Source organism: Podarcis filfolensis (genome assembly GCF_964270895.1).
Source record: "Podarcis filfolensis genome assembly, chromosome: 5".
In the NCBI taxonomy this organism is placed as follows: Eukaryota; Metazoa; Chordata; class Lepidosauria; order Squamata; family Lacertidae; genus Podarcis; species Podarcis filfolensis.
In genome coordinates this window covers 76368218-76389288 of record NC_139608.1, presented here as the reverse complement: position 1 = coordinate 76389288, position 21071 = coordinate 76368218, and the positions used below count along the sequence as shown (strand labels likewise).

General features: G+C 45.3%; 1 protein-coding gene across 1 annotated transcript; it reads right to left on the bottom strand.

Annotated features, from left to right (window-relative positions):
- Window positions 1–237: 237 nt before the first annotated feature.
- On the bottom strand, window positions 238–19978 carry SNCG (synuclein gamma). The gene is made up of 5 exons (XM_083614890.1): window positions 19621–19978; window positions 10680–10721; window positions 9656–9783; window positions 4057–4149; window positions 238–680 (listed from the first exon to the last, which is right to left on the bottom strand). The coding sequence occupies exons 1-5, from the start codon at window positions 19739–19741 to the stop codon at window positions 660–662; spliced, it is 405 nt and encodes a 134-aa protein (XP_083471016.1). The 5' UTR covers window positions 19742–19978; the 3' UTR covers window positions 238–659.
- Window positions 19979–21071: the final 1093 nt, after the last annotated feature.

The window sequence follows — 21071 nt, the reverse complement described above, 5'->3', positions numbered from 1 at the left end:
TAGATTTTGTCATATTCAAGAGTTTAAGGCGTTCATAGATATTAATGAAAAGGGATCAGCTCTGGCGGCACAAGATTAGACTCTTCAATCAGCTGATAATATAAACCAACCACTCACTCATTTCCCCCCATCTCTCTAATTTTTTAATGCTGGTGTGGTATGCCTCTTATTAACTATTATAACCAACAAGACTCACAGTCAGAATGATGAATAAACTGAGAAGGCGCAAACAAAGACTTAGTTGAAACAAGTTGTTTTATTTTGTCTCTCTTTTTTTCTTTAAAAAAAAGTCCACCATTTTTAGGGATCTCAAGTGCTGATGCTAATGGGCAGAAGACATTAACCAGCAATTCCAACCACGACTGTGCTATATCACGGCTACCAAACCACACGCTCAGAAGGCTTTGAAGATGGGGAAGGAAGGAAGCCACAAAGGAGATGGGGGGGGGGACGGGGACAGACAGAGCTCTGCTGCACACAGTTTCCCTAAAACAGATGGTCAAGAGTCTGCTAGACATCTATGATATGTCGGTATGAGGCAAGTGAAAGACTGTAGTGCTGAATGAAGTTAGCCTAGGGGATGAGTGATTTCCCTGCTCTGGTGGCAGCTAACATTTCTGCATTTACTCCTGGGATTCCCACTTTTCACACTAGGAGGGTTAATTTCCTTCATTTTCGCCCTGGGAAGAAGAGAAACAAGAAAACAGGTTAATTTGCCCCCCACCAAAATCCAAGTCGACTCCGAAGCCAGAGGGGAAAGCAAGATCTCTAGACACATGCAGAAAGTTTTGAAAAGGAGCAGTAAACATGCCTCTGAATGAGCTGTCATCAAATGCAATGAGTAAGTAGACCGTAGGAGGGGTTCCCCACTCTGCCAGGCAACATACATGTTGAAATTTATGATCAGGCATGTAAGTGGTTATTTTAGTGGCACCAAAGGAATCAACAAACAATAAAGTGTGCTGAGTAGACACCCTCCTCAGCAAAGCTGCCAATGTCAGAAAAGAGATATTTCACCCTTTGCGTCAATGAGAAAGAATATATTTGTTATGCAGAAAAATGAAAATTTGGAATGACCCTGAGAAATTTGGAGGTGCATGTGTGTGTGTGTGTGTGTGTGTGTGTATTTATATGTTACCGTGTGTGCCTGAAATTTGCTGAATGCGGACATCCTAGATACATTTCCTCTAGGGTAGCTTGGCTCTTCCATTGAGCAATTGCCTCAGACAACAGATGCTGTTCCTCCTGAACTCCTAGGCAATCCGCCTTGTATGAGGACAGGGCTGGGTGCATCACACAGCTTGTCCTGTACCCCTTACACTAGCTTGCTGCCCCCAGGTGTGCTAGAGCAGGGGTTGGGAACCTAAGGCCCTTGGGCCACAAGTGGCCCATGGGGGTCATTTAACCAGTCCCCGAACCGAGCCACCTGCTTAGCAAGTCCCAGTGCGCTGCGCTAAACCGACGCAGCGCAGCACAGCGCAGGGACTTGCTTCCGCGGTGCCAGAAATTTCGTCTGTGCAGATGCACGCCCGATCCGGCCCACAGAGTGATCTCCGCTGCAGTGAACCAGCCCAGGCGAGGTAAACTTTGCCAACCCCTGTGCTAGATCATTCTATCCTACAGAGGTGGATTTAGGGCAGTGCGAGCAGAATGGCTGCACAGCTGAGGAGGTCACCTTCTCAAAGTCTGTCAGAGCCTCACACTTCCTTCCCAAAGCCTGGCTTAAGCCAGAGCCAACACAGCTGGGGGAGGAAGTCAAATGTTGGCCTTGCACAGGGTGGCGTATTACCAACCATGGTTTCCATTGCCAGTATTGAAGGATGCTTCAAATGCCATTTCTGTCAGGTTTTTGTAAATGGAGCGGGTGGGGTCGGGGGAAGGGCATGTTGTCCTTTGCCTCAGGCAGCGGAATGTCTTAGGCCTGCCCTGATGTTGACTCACGGGATGCGTCAGTCGGGAGTCGGGGCCAACAGTGGGTGGGTCAGAGTAAGCCTGTTCCACAGCGTCGTATAACTTTCTTTCTCTGGAAATCGGCCGTTGAATTTGGAGGCTCCTGCTTAGGCAGAATGTGTATCTAAATGAATGATCAGTGAAGAATCACAGAGCCATTCAGCAACCATTCAGAGGATACAATTCCCTTGTAAACAATTCAAGTTGCAAATTAACTCTGTTTGAGGGTTCTGTACATGTAGACTGGTTCTGCACCGCCAACAGCAGCTAGTCCCTGCTCTGCAGCAGCTGGTTGTCTCATGCTCTGAACTATAGCAGTGAGTGGAGGGCAGCTGCTGGAATCTCCTCTGATGATTGGCTTGCAGACAAGGTACCTACCCACATTCCTGGTTTATTTCTCTTCTTTCCTTTTTGTATTTATGGGATTCTCCACTGTCAAATGGGGTTGGGGTGTCAAATGGAAATCACCTTCATCTTTCTCTCCAACCTGGAAGGACACCATGGCACCATCGGCGGGGTCCCCAGCTGAGGACTAACATGAGGACTTGGTGTGCTATCACCAAGAAAGCTCTTGGGAAGAAGGACACAGACCCACCCAAAAAGCCACCTTAATTGGTGGCACATGAGAAATGCGGTGGCACTACCTGATCAAGAAATGGTGTGGCAAAACAATGGGGACAAGGTGCAGTAAGCACCCCAGATACCTGAGTTCATTTGTTTTATTCAGTCCTGGAAGGGGGAAAGCTGGCAGTTCAGATATTGTTGGACTCCAACTCCCATCGTCTCTGGCCCTCAGCCATGATGACTGGGATGGATGGGAAATGGAGTCCCACAAATCCAAAGGGCACCACACTAACTGCTCCTGAGATATACCATTCCCCAAAGTGTGCTGAAGGTACCTTCTGAGCTTTGCATCAGCTAAAGTTCTTGGCTTGTACTAAGGATCCTATGAGCTAGCTATTTTCCCTCCGGCTAACTCTCTAGGTTGTGTTGTCCTGGAACTTAGGTTCACCAGAATGTGGCACAGTTAATTTTATAGGCTATAATGAACCTGAATTATAAATTTTCCTTCCGTGCAAAGTATTTCTTCAAACACCCTTTTTGGTTAAAGTGATAGCTTTGGTATATTCATATAGGTTTGGAATGGAGTTAGGAATTATAGCTGGAGTTTCTTACCTGCTCATGGATAAATGATTGATATTGTGTGTGATTGTTGTTCGAAAAAGAGTTGCACTTGAAACTTAATTTTTAAAAATGGTTTAAAAAAATGAAATTGTGAAAAAAGTCGATATATGCTAAGATTTAATATATGCACAAACAAATACGCCCAGTGCAATATCAAGGGGTCACTTGGTCCAGAAAAATGCTCCATCAAAGTCGGCTCTTAAGCTATAAACTACTTATTCTAGAATCATCCCAGTAAGTAGTTTGAGGTTAGTAAGCAAAGACTGGAAACAGATAGTCGTTCTTTTTTGACCCCACCCCGAGCTGCAGGCAGTTTGCGCTACGTACACTGTTCTACTCTTAAATTTGATAGAAAAGTTATCTAGGGTTTTGCATCATTTGAGAAATCTGTAAAACCCATTTGCCGAGATGCAGCACTGGGGCTGCATACACACCATACATTTAAAGCACGTGAGTTTCCCGCAAAGGATCCTGGGAACTGTAGTTTGATAAGAATGCTGGGAATGGTTGCAGTGGGAGGAGTAAACTACAGTTCCCAGGATTTGGGGGGGGGGTATGTTTTCAAAGTATGATGTGTACACAGCCTGGGACAAAGTAAATGTGCATGTATGCAATGGGGAGAAAATCTGACCCACTTCCAACTATTGGGCAGGGTATTATTTTTATTTTATTTTATTTTGATGACGACTGTCTGCTTCCAGCCAGACAGGCCAGGAATGGGCTTGTAGCTGGAAAGACAAACAAAAGGGGAGTATTTTTGGCATTATGATCAGCAGAGAAAAGATCTGAAATCACCTGTATGCAGAAAAGAAATGGAAACCAGCTCAGCACAGAGAAAGTAAGGAAAGAGCAATAGATGGCGAGAAAAAACCCAGACCAGCCAAGGATTCTGGGGTTAGCTGGGCTGTGGCCGAGCTTTACCTCTGCACTGATTTCTGTGGCTTCCACTGGGGCGTCATCTTCAGCAGTGGCAGCAGGCGGCTCTTCAAATTCCACTGGGTGCTCTAAGTCCTCCTGTGGGACGTAAACCACAAGGCAGAGCATTAGGAGGGCACAAGCAGACCCTCCAACATTTCTCCGGTGAATATAGGGACATAATAATCCATAATAATGATAATTTATACCCCATCCATCTGACTGGGTTGCCCCAGCCACTCTGGGCGGCAGCTTCCAACATATATAAAAACATAATAAAACATTAAACATTAAAAAAACCTTCCCTATACAGGGCTGCCTTCAGATGTCTTCTAAAGGTTGTATAGTTACTTATTTCATTGGCTTGGTGGGTCGCATAACTCTATAAAGGTAAAGGGACCCCTGACCATTAGGTCCAGTCGTGGCCAACTCTGGGGTTGCAGCGCTCATCTTGCTTTATTGGCCGAGGGAGCCGGCATACAGCTTCCGGGTCATGTGGCCAGCATGATTAAGCCGCTTCTGGTGAACCAGAGCAGCGCACGGAAACGCCGTTTACCTTCCCGCCGGAGCGGTACCTATTTATCTACTTGAACTTTGACGTGCTTTCAAACTGCTAGGTTGGCAGGAGCAGAGACCAAGCAACAGGAGCTCACCCCATCGCGGGGATTCGAACTGCAGACCTTCCTAGGCTCTGTGGTTTAACCCACAGGCCACCAGCGTCCCCTACATAACTCTATACCCTCCAACATTTATCTGGTGAAGATAAGGACATCCTAAGGAAAAGCAGAACTTTCCAGGATCAAATCAGAAACCGGAACGGCTTCTGTAAACCCGAGACCATCCCTGGAAAGTAGGAACATACTGTAGGAGCATATTGAGGAACTATTGCAGAGTTGTTGTTTTTTTTTATCATCAGGGAAAAAAGGCTGAAGTGAGACTTCTCTGGATCCAGATCTCAAAAGATCTCTGTCCACTTGGCCTCACTGCCTCTCCTTAGCAGGGTTATTGCTGAATCCCTTTCAAGGTTATGCAACGTTCTTGCGACAAAAATGAAATCTGGCAGCTTTCCAACCAGCTTCCACCAGCTTGCTGTGCAGACATCAGCCAGGCAAACTGTGTTTACCTCCCCACAGTGTCACCTGCTGATTTCTGAATGCCAAGCTGTTCAATGTTCAAGAGCAAGCCAGTCCATTATGGCGGTGGGGGGGGGGGAGAGCAGGGGGGAGCTGGCAACCTCAAAGGAAAATCAGGCTGGCAATGGAAGACATTGAACCAGCTCCCCATGACCAGACCCCCGGGCAGCAGCAGACCTGGCTGGCTGGGCTCACATACCCATTTCCTCTTCCCGGTTGGATGCATATTCATTGTTTTACCTCAGGCGAAGGGGCACTTTGGTGTCTGGCAAGAACAGATGCTCTGTTCAGCTTTGTCAGAGAGATGACATAATAACTACAGGGGTCTGGACTGTTCTAGAAGGTTTCTGGTGGCGCTCGAGTGGAGTGTTAGGGGCAGGGGAACGGATACAGTGGTACCTCAGGTTACATACGCTTCAGGTTACACACTCTGCTAACTCAGAAATAGTGCTTCAGGTTAAGAACTTTGCTTCAGGATGAGAACAGAAATCGGGCTCCGGCGGCGTGGCGGCAGTAGGAGGCCCCATTAGCTAAAGTGGTGCTTCAGGTTAAGAACAGTTTCAGGTTAAGAACGGACCTCTGGAATGAATTAAGTACTTAACCCGAGGTACCACTGTATTTGCTAAACAGAAACTTTACCATCACGGCTGCTAGAGCCTATGTTACAATGCTAGATTAGTTCCATCTAGTTCTCACAGCCCCTATAAATAATGGTCGCTGTCCCCATGGTGTTTTCCCCTTCCTCAAGCCAGTAGGTCAGTATATTTATTGTTCTGAGAGTAGGTCATCGCCAGTCGCTGAGCCACGAGGGGGAAGTTTGGCTATTGTGCCTGCTTCCTCCTTCCTCCCCTGCCGCTCCTTCCTAGCACTTCCTCCTCGTCCTGTTCTGTTGCAGCTCCTATATCTCTATATCTCTATATATACATAGGTAGATCTGAGACACAGGCAGACTAACACACCACAGGGAGGGTCAATGGAACCACTCGCAATTGCACTGACATTCCTCTTTGGCTCCTGAGACGTGCCACATATTCTGGTCAATTCTATGGCCTTTTAAATGTGTGTGGGGTGTTTATTATTATTATTATTATTATTATTATTATTATTATTATTATTTATTATCAGCATTTTGTTCCTTTATGTTGTAACCCGCCCCCCGCCCCCGTGATGTTTGGTTGAAGGGCAGTATATTGATTGATTGCTCAAATAATATGAAGCCTATGAATCAGGGATGGGGAATTTGTGGCCCTCAAAATCTCGCTGGGCTACAATTCCCATCAACCTTGTCCACTGGTCCTGCTGGCTGGGGCTCATGGCAACTGGAGTTCCATCTGGAGGGCCACAGCTTTCCCATTCCTGCAATGAGGACTAGAACTTTAGTTTTCAAAATTAAAACTGGAGTTTATCGAGAAGCCGAGTCCCAGTATCCCATTCTGTGCTTTTTCTGGCGGTTGCCTACAATTGTGTAATGCATACATAATTTCCCTCTAACTGGACCTTGTATGTTTACTGTTGAATTCTTGAAATGTATGGTTTGTGGTGGGTTTGTGGTGGTGATAATATGTATTCAAGTAAAGAACTAGATAGATAGATAGATAGATAGATAGATAGATAGATAGAACCCGAAATATTCAGGTTCAGAAATGAAACATGCACACTGATAAATTGCCTCATTTGGAATTTCAAATTTGAATCTGAACACAAATTTGAAGGCTGGTGAGAACTAGACTGAGGACACTGAGGCTGAGGATCAGTAAGAAATGTCACCCGCTGTCAGGGCTAAACTGGGTTCGTTGGACAACTGTGCGTATTTTAAGCATTCATTCCTCTGTAAAGCCAAGGGGGTTTGAAACACATTCGAAAAGAAGGAGCAAGTGCGGGTGGAAGAAGAGGAGCAAAACCCATCCTCTGTCTCCTTAATGTGCTTTTAAGCTGTTTCCCCCAGCCCAGATAGTACAAGTGAGCTGGGAAGAGAGGGAATTGCTTAAATCTATGGAGCACAACAAGCTAAGGAAAGGTTTTACGCTCTTCTCTTACATGCTCCTTTTGGGGAAATCTCTCTCTCTCTCTCTCTCTCTCTCTCTCTCTCTCTCTCTCTCTCTCACACACACACACACACACACACACACACACACACAAACACACAACCCCTGCTTTATACGGGAACAGGGCAAGTGTGTGTTTAAGATGTCCTGTTGCTGGGTGAAACCCATAATGCAATGACACAGAGCCTCCTCTGTAGTGGCCCCTCTTTTATGGAACCCCCTTCCTTTGGATGTGCGGCTGACAAGATTGCCATCAGTCTTTTGAACCTCCCTCCTCCATCCAGGCCTTTGATTCAATAAGGCCAGTGAAATTAGCCGATGTCCATCTACGGTTCTTGATTTTTTCAAATACGTTTTACACAAGTTGGGGCATTTTGTTGCTTCAGTTCATCAACCTTTGGTATGGTAAACCACCCTTGGGAACAGGGTTCATGGAGAACAGCTTAAAAATCAAATTAACATATAACTAATTAATCAGATGCCTGCCATTGCCCAGCATGCTCAGCTCGTATCTAATGAGGAGTGACGTGCTTGAGAATCTTCTTCTGTTTGTTTCTCAGGCCGCATTCCGCACACCATGATTTTACTTCTCTGACTCACCAATCTATTTTTAACCAGGCAGGAACAAGCCTCTTGAGATTTTCTCTTTCTCTGAACTGGAACAGTAGCGTCCGACACATTTCCAGGATGAAGGAGTGTCAGCTTGCATAATATATATTTAATTTAATTCCTCTCTCTCCTCTCTTCTCTTATAACTTCACAAATTTTCCCCGGTTAGAAGCACAAACTCCGAACATGACAGGGCAGCGCTTACGGTTGTATCAAACAGGATCCTTTCCATCATTCCTTTATCTTCACATGCCCTCCCAATATTTCGCACTGGCTGGCTGCAGACTGTCACTATTTTGTGAGAGGGATTCAGGCACATACCAAAAGCTTAGGTCTGTAGAAGTGTGGCTGCCGAAAGTGGATTTGCTGCATCCTGTGTGGGCATGCTTTTCATGTTGTCCTCATCCAAGTGGCAGCCAGCACTTCAGCTGTATCTCAAAAATGAAATACAAAAATTGGCCACATCCACAGGTAAAAAGGATACCTGGATGCATGCCCACAATGGACCTCAGTTTTCTGAGACTTGGCGAGGCCACATGTGTAATTTTTAAATATTAGCCCACAGTTTTGTGCAAGTCTGGTTTGGTGGAAAATTTGTGTCTCAAAAATTGGCCACACACAGAGGTAAACTACCACCTGAGCTCATGCCCACAGTGGAACTTCCAGAAGTGGCAGAGGATGGGGGCAGCCACAATACACACACATTTTTAATCCACTGAAGAGTGGCATTTCTGAAGATGGTGAGAATATGTTCCTTTGCCTCTGATGTTGCTATCTTTACACAGACAATAAGATAAGATAGTTGTCTTTGCTCTATGTCTGCCACTGCCAGCACCATGTGACTTTTAAATGCGATCCATAGCTTTCTATGCTCTGCGAGGAAAAACTCCAGCCAGTTTTGTTTCAGGGCTATGTCAGAGAGAATCTACTGAATCAATTGTTCTTAAATTGTATTTTAGGATATATATGTGTTATCGCCGTGTGTGTTGTGATTTTATCCCTTATTTTTTGACGTGTTCTGGTCTTTGGCTTGAGCCTTAATAAAACTGTAATGGAACTGAGGCGATGCAGTAAAACAAGGCCAAGCATCTGCTGTCTGCCTAATTGGTCCAGCGTCCGCGGCTCACTTACAAATTGAGCAAGCATTGGCTGGTGAACGCGTGGTCGGTGCCTGCATTGCAGCAAGCAAGCTTTGTGCTGCATCATCTGAATGGAAAAGTTGGTCCCCGTTCCGAGATGAGAACGGTTAAACAGAGGTTGTTTGGCACTGAAATTCACACATGCCATTGCAGGAAAGAAAGGCTTTGTGTTTTCCCTGAAGCACAAACATCTTCTCTGTTTGTCAAGATGCTAGGCAGAAAATGAAGACTCTGTAAGAGGAGTGTGTAAGAACTCTGGGCAATGATGGTGCTATCCTGCCCCCCCCCCCAAGAAGATGCATATAGCCATCCTGGAACTGAGAATTCCTTGAGAGGAAGAATGTGCTTTAAAGCTATAGTGTACACAGCCCAAGGACATTTCCCAGAGTTTTAACTATCTATACCGACCTTCCTCAATCTGGTTTTTGACTACAACTCCCATCAGCTCCACCGAGACTGACCAGTGGTCAGGGACAATGGTAGATGTTGTGTGAAGTATCTGGAGTTCACCAGGTTTATTTGTCAGATGACTGGAGGATGAGAGGCGAGGTTGTCAGGGGTGAAGAGTTATTAATCCATCCGGCCTGCTTACTTTCCCCTACAAATACCCCACCATGGGCTTTACCTGGCAAGCCCAGTATGGGGAACATGTGTTTGTGATGCTTAAGTTCTGGCCTACCTTTTGTACAACCCCAGTGGTGGTGACAATGGTCTCTGCTCCTTCTACGGTCTGCTTTGCCACAGTGTTGACACTGGCCACTACAGATTCCCCCACCAGGTTGGCTTGTTCTTTGGTCTTCTCAGCAACTAAACATAAAATAGAAATAGGCAGATCTGATGAGCTACAGTGCAAACCATTCTCTCTCTTTTTTTGGGGGGGGGGGAGACCTCATTATAAACTTTTGGTAAAAGTCTTGCCACTTCTACTGAAGCAAAAGTAAGTGGCTTGTTTTTTTTAAATAAATATTTATTAGATTTTCCAATTTTATATAAACACAAAAAGAAAAAGAAAAAGAAAAATATTAAAAACAAGTCAATTTCCATAACAATTTTTCAATAACATGTTTCTTTGACTTCCTCATACCTCCCCTTCTTGTTTTCTAGTTCAACTTGCTGATCCAGCAAATCCTAATCTCTTAACATTCCTTTTAAAATAACACCTTATTTTCCACTCAACTTTTTTAAATTTAGTGACTTAAACAATTTTAATCCCTATTATCTTTATCATAACAGCTAGAGACCACAAAAATTCAATCCAACATCTTTTCAGAGTTCATTAATTTTGTAGTATTTCTGTAAATAGTCCTTAAATTTCTTCCAAAAGTAAGTGGCTTGTTGATATGGTTGTTCGTGCTGCCTTTTTTCAAAATTGCAGCTTGCTCCAAAAGTGGCAATGTTTTCTGTCAGCTCTCACAGAATCTCATAGAATCATAGAGTTGGAAGGGACCCTGAGGATCATCTCGTCCAACCCCCTGCAATGCAGGAATATGCAGCTGTCCCTTATGGGGATTGAACCTGCAACCTTGCCCTTGGCAGCACCACGCTCTAACCAATTGAACCATTCTGTTGGGAACAAGTGTAGTCAAAGAATGTAAGTGTAGTCACAGGTATAAGACAAAAACGCCACTCACTGAAGTGAACCGTAGGCATAAAATGGAAGCTGCTAATTCAATACATAACGTGGAAATTTGCAATGATCTTACCTGAAGTGACACTCTGCACTACGCCCTCTTTGGTTTTGGTCCCTGTAAAATGGAGGAAAAGGTATTTTCAGGCTTGTTTTCATTGATCCTTGTGTTTTTCTTTTTGTAAAAAAAACAAAGGAGGGGAGCGCCTTCAATTGACATTCACGGTAGCATGACAGTATGTACAGCAAAAGCATACTTAGGCAAAGTGCAGATGAGTCATTCATCCCCACACAAAAGGATCAGAGATTCCTGAATCCAAGACAATAAGGCACTTCAGATAAGTGGCGTGGTTAGAGCCCGTAAAAATGTACAACACAAAAGCCTTTTAGAGGGCATCTTTTTCCCCGTGTGGGGAGGTGGGAATACAGAGGAGAAAGGGGTTTTTTTGGGGGGGGTGTTCTAGACAGTTGCTATTTTGCAGGGAGGATTCAATCGCATACCAGAAAATTGCAGTTGCACAATTAAAATGGATTTGGCCCACTTGCACAACAAACCCACCTCTTCCCCTAAGCTAGACATTTTGTTCTTTGGACTTGACTTCGGGTAGTTTTGCATAAGAGGTTGGTACCTCCTAAATCAGCTAAGGCTGCATCCACACTAGGGAAAGTGGAGAAGCTTGGTTCAGTTTGCATTTTGAGGCAAACTTACTTTGCACCTTCTGAAATAATACAAGAACTGAAACACAGCCATCCATCAAAATGCACAGTTATTCTGAATTTTGCAGTGCACATAAGCCAAATAATGTTGACATACATGCACATGCTGAGGTAAAAGCATCCATTAAAATGCATCTATATTAGTGAAGATAAGATACAAAAACACACTAATTTAGGGAAAATTGCTTTGTTAAAATGTGTGTATTAGGCAAAACAGCATATTAGGGGAAATTCACATTCAAATACTGGTGAATTTTCGTAAGGGCTTTTTGAAAAAAATCACAGAAATGTGGAGAACTGAACTTAAAAATGGAAAAATGTGAAAAAGGGAGAAACTGAAATGGACAGATTCACCCACCTCTAGTTCACACTAGGGGATTCAATCAATCAATCTTGATTATGATTACGATCACAGATCATTTGCTATCAAAGAATTCTGCATATCATGTTGCATATCAGCATGTATTGTAACAAACTAGGTCTGACGTAGCATGAACAAGGTTGTTTGTTTTTTTTAGCAAACAAACAACTACTGGGAGTGTGCCTCAAACAGCTTATTTGAAACTGATCCTCAAATCTTTGTTGTTGTTTTATAATTATGTTTTAAGATTTTCAAGTGACCTGTTTTGCCAGAATCCCAAATATCCCAGGATTTGATAGGTAGAGGCCAGTAAAACTTGAAAACAGGTATTTGTGTGAGAGGGTTGCTGTGTGTCTGTGTGGCGTGGACTTTCAAGTTTATCCACCTATTAAATAAAATGAGTCTTTGGACTGTATGAAAGTGGTATAGTGTTAGTTTTTAAAATAATAATAATAATGGAGGGGAATACTATCCACAGAGTGGTATGAAATCTTCCACCACAGATTTGCTTGGTTGTGTTAACACAAGCATAGTGCGATTTCCTCCCACCGCAACCACACATTTAAATGCAAAGGTAGCCCTTCAAACATTGGTCAGCTATAGCCGAGCTCAAACTTAAGGTATACTGTTGTTGTTTTTCAAAAAGAGGTAGTGCTGGGGATTTGAATTTGCTGCCAGTTGACAGCAAAGCCAAAAATCATCTGGCCAGGCAATTTTTTTTCTCCTTGCGCCCAGTACGGGTATGTGTCTTTGCGCATGCGTGCCAGAAGTGAGGTGAGGAACGGAGGAAGCCCACAGTGCCTGCCCAGCCGTCGATGCCTCTGGACAGCTGTTGCACGCTCATGCCAGCCTCCCTGAGTGGCTTTGGGAGGCTCAGATCTGAGGAGGGTGGCATGGAGAAGGGCACAATAGCCACGTACCTCTTGATCCCAGCCTCGCCACCTTGTGCGGCCAGGGTCAAAGGGCATGTGGCTGTTGCGTCCTTCTCAGGCCGCCCTCCCTGAGGTACTTTGCAAAACTGAGATCTAATCAGATCCCAGCTTCGCAAAGCAGCGAAAGGCTGGTTCAGGGAGGGCGGCGGGAGCAGTGGCACACCCCCCCACCCGAAAAATGCGCCCAGGGCAATTGCCCCAGCAGCCCTCCCCACACTGTGCCCCTGAGTTGACAACAAAGCTGCACCCGTGGTTTCTCCTCCACCTTTCAACCTAATTCTGGGATTGTTAATTTAATGAAGGGCAGGCTAGAAATGGAAATGACAAATAAATAAAGTGGGAAGGGGTGGTGCGTGGATAAAGCTAGCTCAGCCCTCAAGGAGAAGCAGATCACTCACCCCACCCCCTGTGCTTTTTTTTTTTGTAAGCCTGGAAGGGAAACTAAGCCTGTAGGAATAAAAAAAGGAGCATAACAAGCCCTAGCCTGACTGGTGAGTTGACTGAAAACGGCATTGTGAATATGTGTGCATCATTTGATTCTCTTTGAAGGTTTTAAAGAGCATCGAAAGGTTAGCACAGCCACACACGAATGCCGCAGCCTCGATCCACTGCCATCCGTAGGAATTTAAACCCTTGATGAATGCCACGGCCAAACGAGCGCTGTGTGTAGCCTTTTAAAGGGTCCAGCAGGGCTGGTCCACCCGTGAGGCAAGGTCAGGCAACCGTAGGGGCCATGGATCTGGCCTCCAAGCAATGCGTTGCCCCATGTGTCTTGCATTTTGAAACAATGCACCAGAGCCAGAGTAAATGGTATTGTGTACATGGCCTTACTGGCACCATCATCTTCAGATGGGGACTAGCAGCAGTGATTAAGGAGTCTCACACAGTTACCGAGTTGAAAGTCCCTGCCAAAGCCAGGAGAAGGCAGCTCTGGTGTTGCTATTCTGAGCTTGTCTGGTCTGCTCTGTGTTCTTTAAGGACCACACCCAGTGAGTCAGGCTTCACGCTCGCCTTATGCATGGCATGAAACCCGACCTGCCAGCGCAAAGCTTTGCCAGCAAAGTACAGCTGTTGCCAACCAAAGACAAAATGGGTGTTTTTCCAGCAGCTTAAACTTTTGCCTGCAGCTTGGGTGTATAAGGTTACAAAGTCAACCCATTCCCCGCCACAGCTGGCTGTCGGAAAGCATGCACTCTCTTCTTTCTTTTTTTCATAAATGAACTTGGGGGGGGGGATGCAAAACATCACATGCGCAGAGTGGAGCCATTTTTGTGTGTGCTAGGTCTGAAAACCTTAGGCAGCTGACAGCCATTTTGATTTCCCATAATGCTGCTGGTATAGCGCTGATCTGGGGCATTGTGGGAAATTTTCATAGTAGGCCCAAGCCACCTGGTGCCCATTGCAGCTTACATAAATGGATAAGCGCACAGGATCTCAGTGATACAGGAAGGCTCCCCCACAGAATGGTACTTGGCAGAAATCAGACTCAAATCTGGAGCCAGCCCTCAAAGAGATCCTCAGAATGGGTTGACACAAGGGCCTATTGATGAAGGAGAATGAAGGCTGTTCCCACATAACTTTACCCTGTGGTAGCATTTCTGCTCTCATCTTCACTGTATTATTTCTCAGTCTGGAATTTCTTAGTCCTTCCTAGCTCTCTTTTTCCAGAGATTCGGGCTGTATGCCCTGCCTTCTCTTCAAATTTGCCCCAGGCTAGATATTCAGCTCCCAGCACTCCCCATTGTGCAATCTGTCCATAAAATTTTGCTCTTCCATCTTCATATTTTTGTTATGATGAGTTTTGGTCTCTGTGAGTCCCTTGCTCTGCAATGGAGATGTCCTAAAATATAGCATGGGTGGAGAAGGGGCAGGATAACGGGGTCTCAAGAGCCTTAATGGTCCACAGGAGAGGCATCTCTTAATCCATGCTTTAAACTCCCCGTTTCTGCTCACCAGCTAGGAACATCATTTGACTGACTGGTCTCTGGTGGTTAAGGAACAGAGCATGTCAACACAAGTACATGATGCCACTGAGGGGAGATATCCTGGCTACATTATCTGAATTGCTCCTATTGGATAGTATAATCATAAAGTTGTAGAGTTGGAAGGGACCATGAGAGTCATCTAGTCCAACCCCATGCAATGCAGGAATCTTTTGCCCAATGTAGGGCTCAAACCCATGACCCTGAGATTAAGAGCCTCACATACTCTCCAATATTTCCCTGGTGAAAATAGGGACATACTCTTCCTCCTCCTCTTCCTCCTCTTTTATTTGTTTTTGTTTGTTTGTTTGTTTAACATTAAACAATCCCTATACAGGGCCGCCTTCAGATGGCTCAAGGGTCAGATAACTCCATGCCCTCCAACATTTCTCCAATGAAGATAGACGCCCTACCATACCCTCCAACATTTTGAAAATAGGGACATCCTAAGGAGAAGCGGGGCATTCCGGGATCAGAAACTGGAATGGCTTCTGTAAATCCAGGACTGTCCCTGGAAAATAGGGACACTCTGAGGAGGCTCTGGTCTCAGGCTCTAACAACTTGCAGAGGCTATCAGGTGAGCCACTTACCACTTGGCAGAACGAAAAAGGCCAAGGCCTCGTAAACAGCACCACAACTCAAGCTGCAGTGCAGTCAGATTTGTGTTAACCATGTGAAGCAAAAACAACTTTGCGTGTGTGCCCTAGGGGCGGAGTATGCAAGTTAGGCAGAGAGATGCTGTGTCCTCCTGCAGCGGCAGCAGCAGCCTTTGCAAGACCAGCCGCTGCTCTTCTCCATCTCTGCAGTGACTCATCAGTATTGCTACTTGTGCATAGTCAATAGGGATCTTGAGGGATATGCCAGAAATCCCTTTCAGTGCAGCAAAAAACTGGCTGCTAATAAACGGCATGATTTGATGCCAAGGCCAAGAATATCTCCAGGCAAGGGACTGGTTTGCTGAGATCCCGAGGGAAAGAGGGACTTTCCCCTCAGATTGGGTCAAAGAGCTTCTCCAGGTTAGGCTGCAAACCCCACTCCCAGTTTGCAATTCTTCTGTGTCTCAATGGAAGTATGTTGTGCTAAAATTTTCATAGATGTGGCAACTTCCAAGGTCAGACTTAGCTAGCTGACATTAAATCAGAAAGAAGCAGTATATTTTAAAAGCACTAGCTTTGCAGCTGTTAAAACATGCAGTTAAATGTTATCTGCACAGATTAAAGTCACCTTTTTTAAAAATGCAAAAGTATTTGCACCCTTTGGCTACTACATGAGCCCGTATTTTTGGTTCACAGGAGCCACTGGTACAATGTCTCCCATTTACTTTAATGTTTGATGTTTTATTATGTTTTTGTATTTGCAGCCACGCCATGCTCATAACAGCAAATGAGGGGAGCCAGGCAGAAGAAGCCAGAGATTCTTTATTTCCTTCTTTAGTGGGAGATTTAAAAGTCTGTGGCCAGAATCCCTGAACTGTCCACCTCCATTGTCGGAGGCAGGTTGCTCTCAAATGCCAGATGCTGGGAATCACAAGTGAGGAGAGGGCTCTTGTGCGCAGGTCTTGCTTGCTGGCTTCCCACAGGCCTCCGGGGGGCCACTGTGAGAACAGGATGCTGGACTAGATGGGCCGTTGGCCTGATCCAGCCAGCTCTTCTTATGTTCTTAACCCTACAGCCAGTGATATATAGCCTGACACACAGCAGGAGGCTTGTACTGTTTTCCTTAAAAGATGCCTCAATGCAGGGCTTTGTCATGGTCATTAAAAAAAAAACAAATACTAAACATTGGATAGGCAGATGAATCCTTGTCATGTTGGGAAGTCAGCTAGATCCAGAAGCATCTAGAGTTCCTTCGTGCACCTTCGAAAGTTGTGCAGAAGCAAGAAATTTGTTAGGTCACACAAGGCTGAGGAGAGCTGCCCCTGTTAAAAATCCCCTTGTATAAAATTGTGAAATATACAGGAAACTTTTTTGCCAGCGTCTGAAGGCAGCCCTGTATTAGGAAGTTTTTAAAATGTTTGGCGTTTTATTATGTTTTTATATGTGTTGGAAGCCGCCCAGAGTGGCTGGATGGGTGGGTTATAAATAATAAAAATATTATTGTAGGTTTGAGAAAAGGCCATGCTTTGGGGTTACCCTTCCCAGACACATAGCTAACAAGAAAGGTGATGCAGACAACAGTGTGGTGACAACTGCAGTTCTGAAAGGATAGCCGCTATTGCAGAATTGGAATCTTAACACATGCGTCTAGGCCGGCCCTACCATTACACAGAGTGAGTCAGCTGCCTCTGGCAGCAGATTACGGGTGTCATGAAAGGGCAACACATTGTTAAGCGATTCTGTTCATTGCTATTGTACTTTTCCTCCCAGGGGGAGGTGCTTGTGGGGTTTTCTGCCTCAGGTGCCAAAATAACTTGGCTGGTTTTGAAGAATACTATGCATCTTGATGGGGTGTGTGGGTGTGGGTCTGTGGGTGTGGTGTGGGTTTGCTGCTCCATCTTAGGATGCAAAATGTCCTGGGCCAGCCCTTATTTAAACCAAGCCACAGTAAGGATGCACCACCACTGATCAAGTGTGATGCTTTTGCTCAGAAGGATGCAATTACCACGGCTGAGCAGGGAGGATATAGAGTGCCTGTAATCAGAAAAGGCAGCCTACTGTGCCCAAGAGGGCTGGAAAATACTTGATAATCTACCGCTGACAATCTTGTTTTAAGCTTCCTGATGCAGCTTCAACATCTCTCACAGCTCTTCGGTCTTTCTCCTCCAATAGCCCCTCTCTGGCACTTTTTAGTACTGAAAAGCTTCAGTTACGAATTACTGTTCTTTGTATTTAAAACGGACCATTTCCACCCGCAACAATGCATCACTCAGGAGCAGCTTTCAGAACTGGTGGCAGAGCTCTATCTCTAAAGGCCACGTCAGATCATTGCAGATCTGAAGGGCAGAGATGGCAAACTTCAGAAGCAAAGCTGTGAATGCAAGCCTTTTCGGTCCTCGTGAAATTTTCAGCCTGAATCTGCAGAGCTGAACGGAGAGGATTCTCCTGGGCACTGGTTTTCAGCTGTTGTTTCTTGACCTACAATGTGACCATCTCCCTCCCATTTCACATGACTGTAACGAAGCAAATGTGTTTGCCAAGGTGATGAATGGGCACTTCCGCTCTAAGAGGATGAAGAGGGGAGACAAGAGAGGGGTCCAAAACAGAGAAAGGAAGATGCCTGGGTGTCCAGAGAGGGGAGCTGAACCATAATATCTAGACTGTCAGCTTTCATTTAAACCAGCATTTGTACATCCTGAGAAAGAAAGCAAAATGCACACACACTATTCCTCTTGTTTTGTGTGTGAGAAACTAGCTTGCTCCCTCTTTTGGTGTTCAAAATTTTCCCTCCCCCGCTGGAAAAAACTCCCGTGGACACCCAAGGAAGAAGAATGGAGGTGCCTCAAATATAAAAAAGTGGATCTTGGGAGCATGTGACTGAAGTGATTGAGGACTACAGTACTAGAGTAAAATCACCAGCAGCACTGAGAATTTGAGAGGAGCCTTTCATGTCATTTTTCAAAGTGTTCTATGAAGTCTTTAAGGAGGATGTTGCAGCCGTAACATTTTGCTTTTGAGCTGGGTGAACTTATTTTCTATTTTGCTTTGAAATGGAAGGAGCCAGCTCTGATAAGTTACTGACTGCCTTTCCAACTCTGGCCATTGGAGATCCTGGCAAATCTGCTACTAACAGGATTACGAGTGGTTGCAGCTGAGTTTCAGAACACTGGTTTGTCGCAGTTTCTATGAGCTTTCAGACATGCGCATGGCTTTTGGAGGGTTAATGCTTCTATTATAGAGAATAGCAGCTTGTACCCTTCTGGGTGCAACAGTCTCCCTGTGGAATGGGAAACATCGAAGGAACTTACAGTGCAAACTCATGCATGTCTAGTCAGAAGTCGATTCTGTTGAGGTCAACGTAGCTTACTCCCACAGTGATGAGGTTGCAGCCTTAAAAAAAAAAGGCTACAAAAAAGGAAAACAAATCCCTCATCTAGTCTCAGACCATGGCCATGTTCATAAACACTTCTCCACTGTGTGCCTGGCTTCAAGGGCAACTTGGCTATCTTCCTTGCAGGGCAAATTGAAGCCAAATTCCATTGAGTTTCTAGAAAGAACAAGAACTTCTGCCGCCCTTAATTGATAACACAAGCTACTACTTTGTTGTCAGCCAATTAAATGCATCAGAGCAGCTCCTTTTGTTGGGAAAATGATACACAACTAAATGCAAAAACCAAGGCAAGGCTGAAAAGCACTTAAAAATATATATATACAAAGCACCCACCACCCACCGTGGCAGCTACTTGACCCTTGCAAATCTTCCTAATTGCAAATTCAAGTGTATCCCTATCATATTTTATGACTTCCTTGATACTGTATGTGGGCTGGAACTGGTCTGTGACTAAAATAATAAATTCATTCATTCATACCCCTTGCAAATCTTTGGGAAGACCGGTGCATCACGAAAGGGATGACCTATAATGACTTAAATGCTGAATCATAAATGATCTACCTCAGGTTTGCCACCCGTTTTCCTACCTCTGCTCCTAGAGCAGAGGAGTAGCAGGTGAAGCTTTCTCCTGGAGCGGAGCTTTGCTTGCCTTCCCCTCCATCCTTTGCAGAGGTACCCAGAAATAAGTCCTGCTCCCTGGATGTATTCCAAAGGAAGTGCATACAGAGAACCACAGCCTATACATCAGTGCATTTCAAACCGTTGCTAAAAGCACAAGTCTAGGGGAGCTTGGCATCCCTCTCACCATGCCATGTGCTTTGTATTTCCAAAACTAGTTCATCAAGGGACATGTTATGGGACACCTTCACTTTACCCTCTTTGAAAATATGACTACCTGCCTCTGGGGTATGGAAAAGGTAGCATCATTCCCCAAGGTCACCCAGCAAAGGTGGATTTCTCCCCCCCTCCCCCATTGCATTGCAGCAACAGTCACTCCTAATAGGAAGAGATCTCTTAGTAATAGGAAGAGACTCTTACCTACATACATCACCCCTTCTTTGGTCTTCTCTGCAGCTTCGGTCACTCCCTGCTTGGTCTTTTCTGCGGCCGCCACCACACCCTCTTTCGCAATGGAAAACCCTTTCTTAAAGACATCCATGCCGGGCTGCTCTTGCGGTACCTGCCGAGAGGTTTCCCCGTAGAAAAGCTTTGGGAGATGGAGTGGTTCTCTGCCAGTTCTCTGCAGTGCCACTCTCCTGCTCACTTTCTCTAGCTAGAGCCTCCTCCTGCTCTTATCCCTCTGCTAGACGAAAAGCAGTGCCTGGTGGACTGTATCGTCCTTGCCAGCTCTTATTGATGAGGTACGTTGCAGCGTAGCCAATGCCTGCGAAGTGGCTGGTGCTGAAATATTAATGATATGGATTTGCCTGGTAAGGTTTTAGAGTGGTGTTGGGGGTGGGGGGAAAGAAGGATGCCGAGGTAAGTGAGAGACTTTTTGGAAAGCATCCAGATCATCGCCTTTAAAGATCTGCTGCAGTGCTCACTCAAGGACACTCTGTAGATGCTTTTCAGCTGAAGAGGGGGGCTTGCTTATTTATTTATTTATTTATTTATTTATTTCTGCAGCCATGCTCCCGGGAACTAGACTTTTTTTTTAAAAAGCAAAGATCTCGAGGGGCTTAGCATGTGTAGCAAATAGGAGATGCAGAGAGTGCCTGGATTCGCAGCAAGCAAGCAATCTGTCTCATCTTTCAATCAGAGTTGCATCTGAGCCAGGAGTGACCAGGGCTTTTAGCTGCAGAATCTTATCATAGTGCCCAAAGCTTGGGAAGGCTCTACTGAAAGGCTCATAGCCTGCTATCAGCCCATCACACACTTCGGATTAGGGGCGAATGAGGATTTCCAGATCACAGAGCAAGGGGTCCAAGCAGGGCTGACCCACTTCTCAATTCAGAAACTGAATGCTGCTCTTAGCACCTGACAGGTCCCCTTGCCTCTCTAGCCTCTTCCCTCCATGCTGGCCCCACATCCTTGGCTTTTGTGCATTGGACAGATAAGTCTGGAGTCGTAGGAGGGGGCATTTTCATGCATTTGCTGAATGCACATAGAATCTTCTCAACAATCAGGAACTCTCGTTGCAGGGAGATTTACAAGTGCATTCAGCCCAACATGCAGAATAGTCTCCCTTTGGATCTTCGCCCCAATATGTGATGGTCTGGGGCTGCAGCTAGCATGGATAAGGGCAAGGGAAGCAGGACACCACTCAGCTGATTGTGTTTGTGCGCCCCATTTGTGCAAAATTAGCACACTTGAATCAACATAATGGGCATCAGGGATGAAGACAACGGGGATGGGAACAAGCAGACAAGATCTTCAGCTGGGCTCTTTTGGGGGAGGAAGGGAGGGATATTGATTGAAATAAATAACTAAACAGCAGTTGCATGCATGTGTTGGCTAATGAGGTCAGCTTTAGATGGGGGAAATTTGTA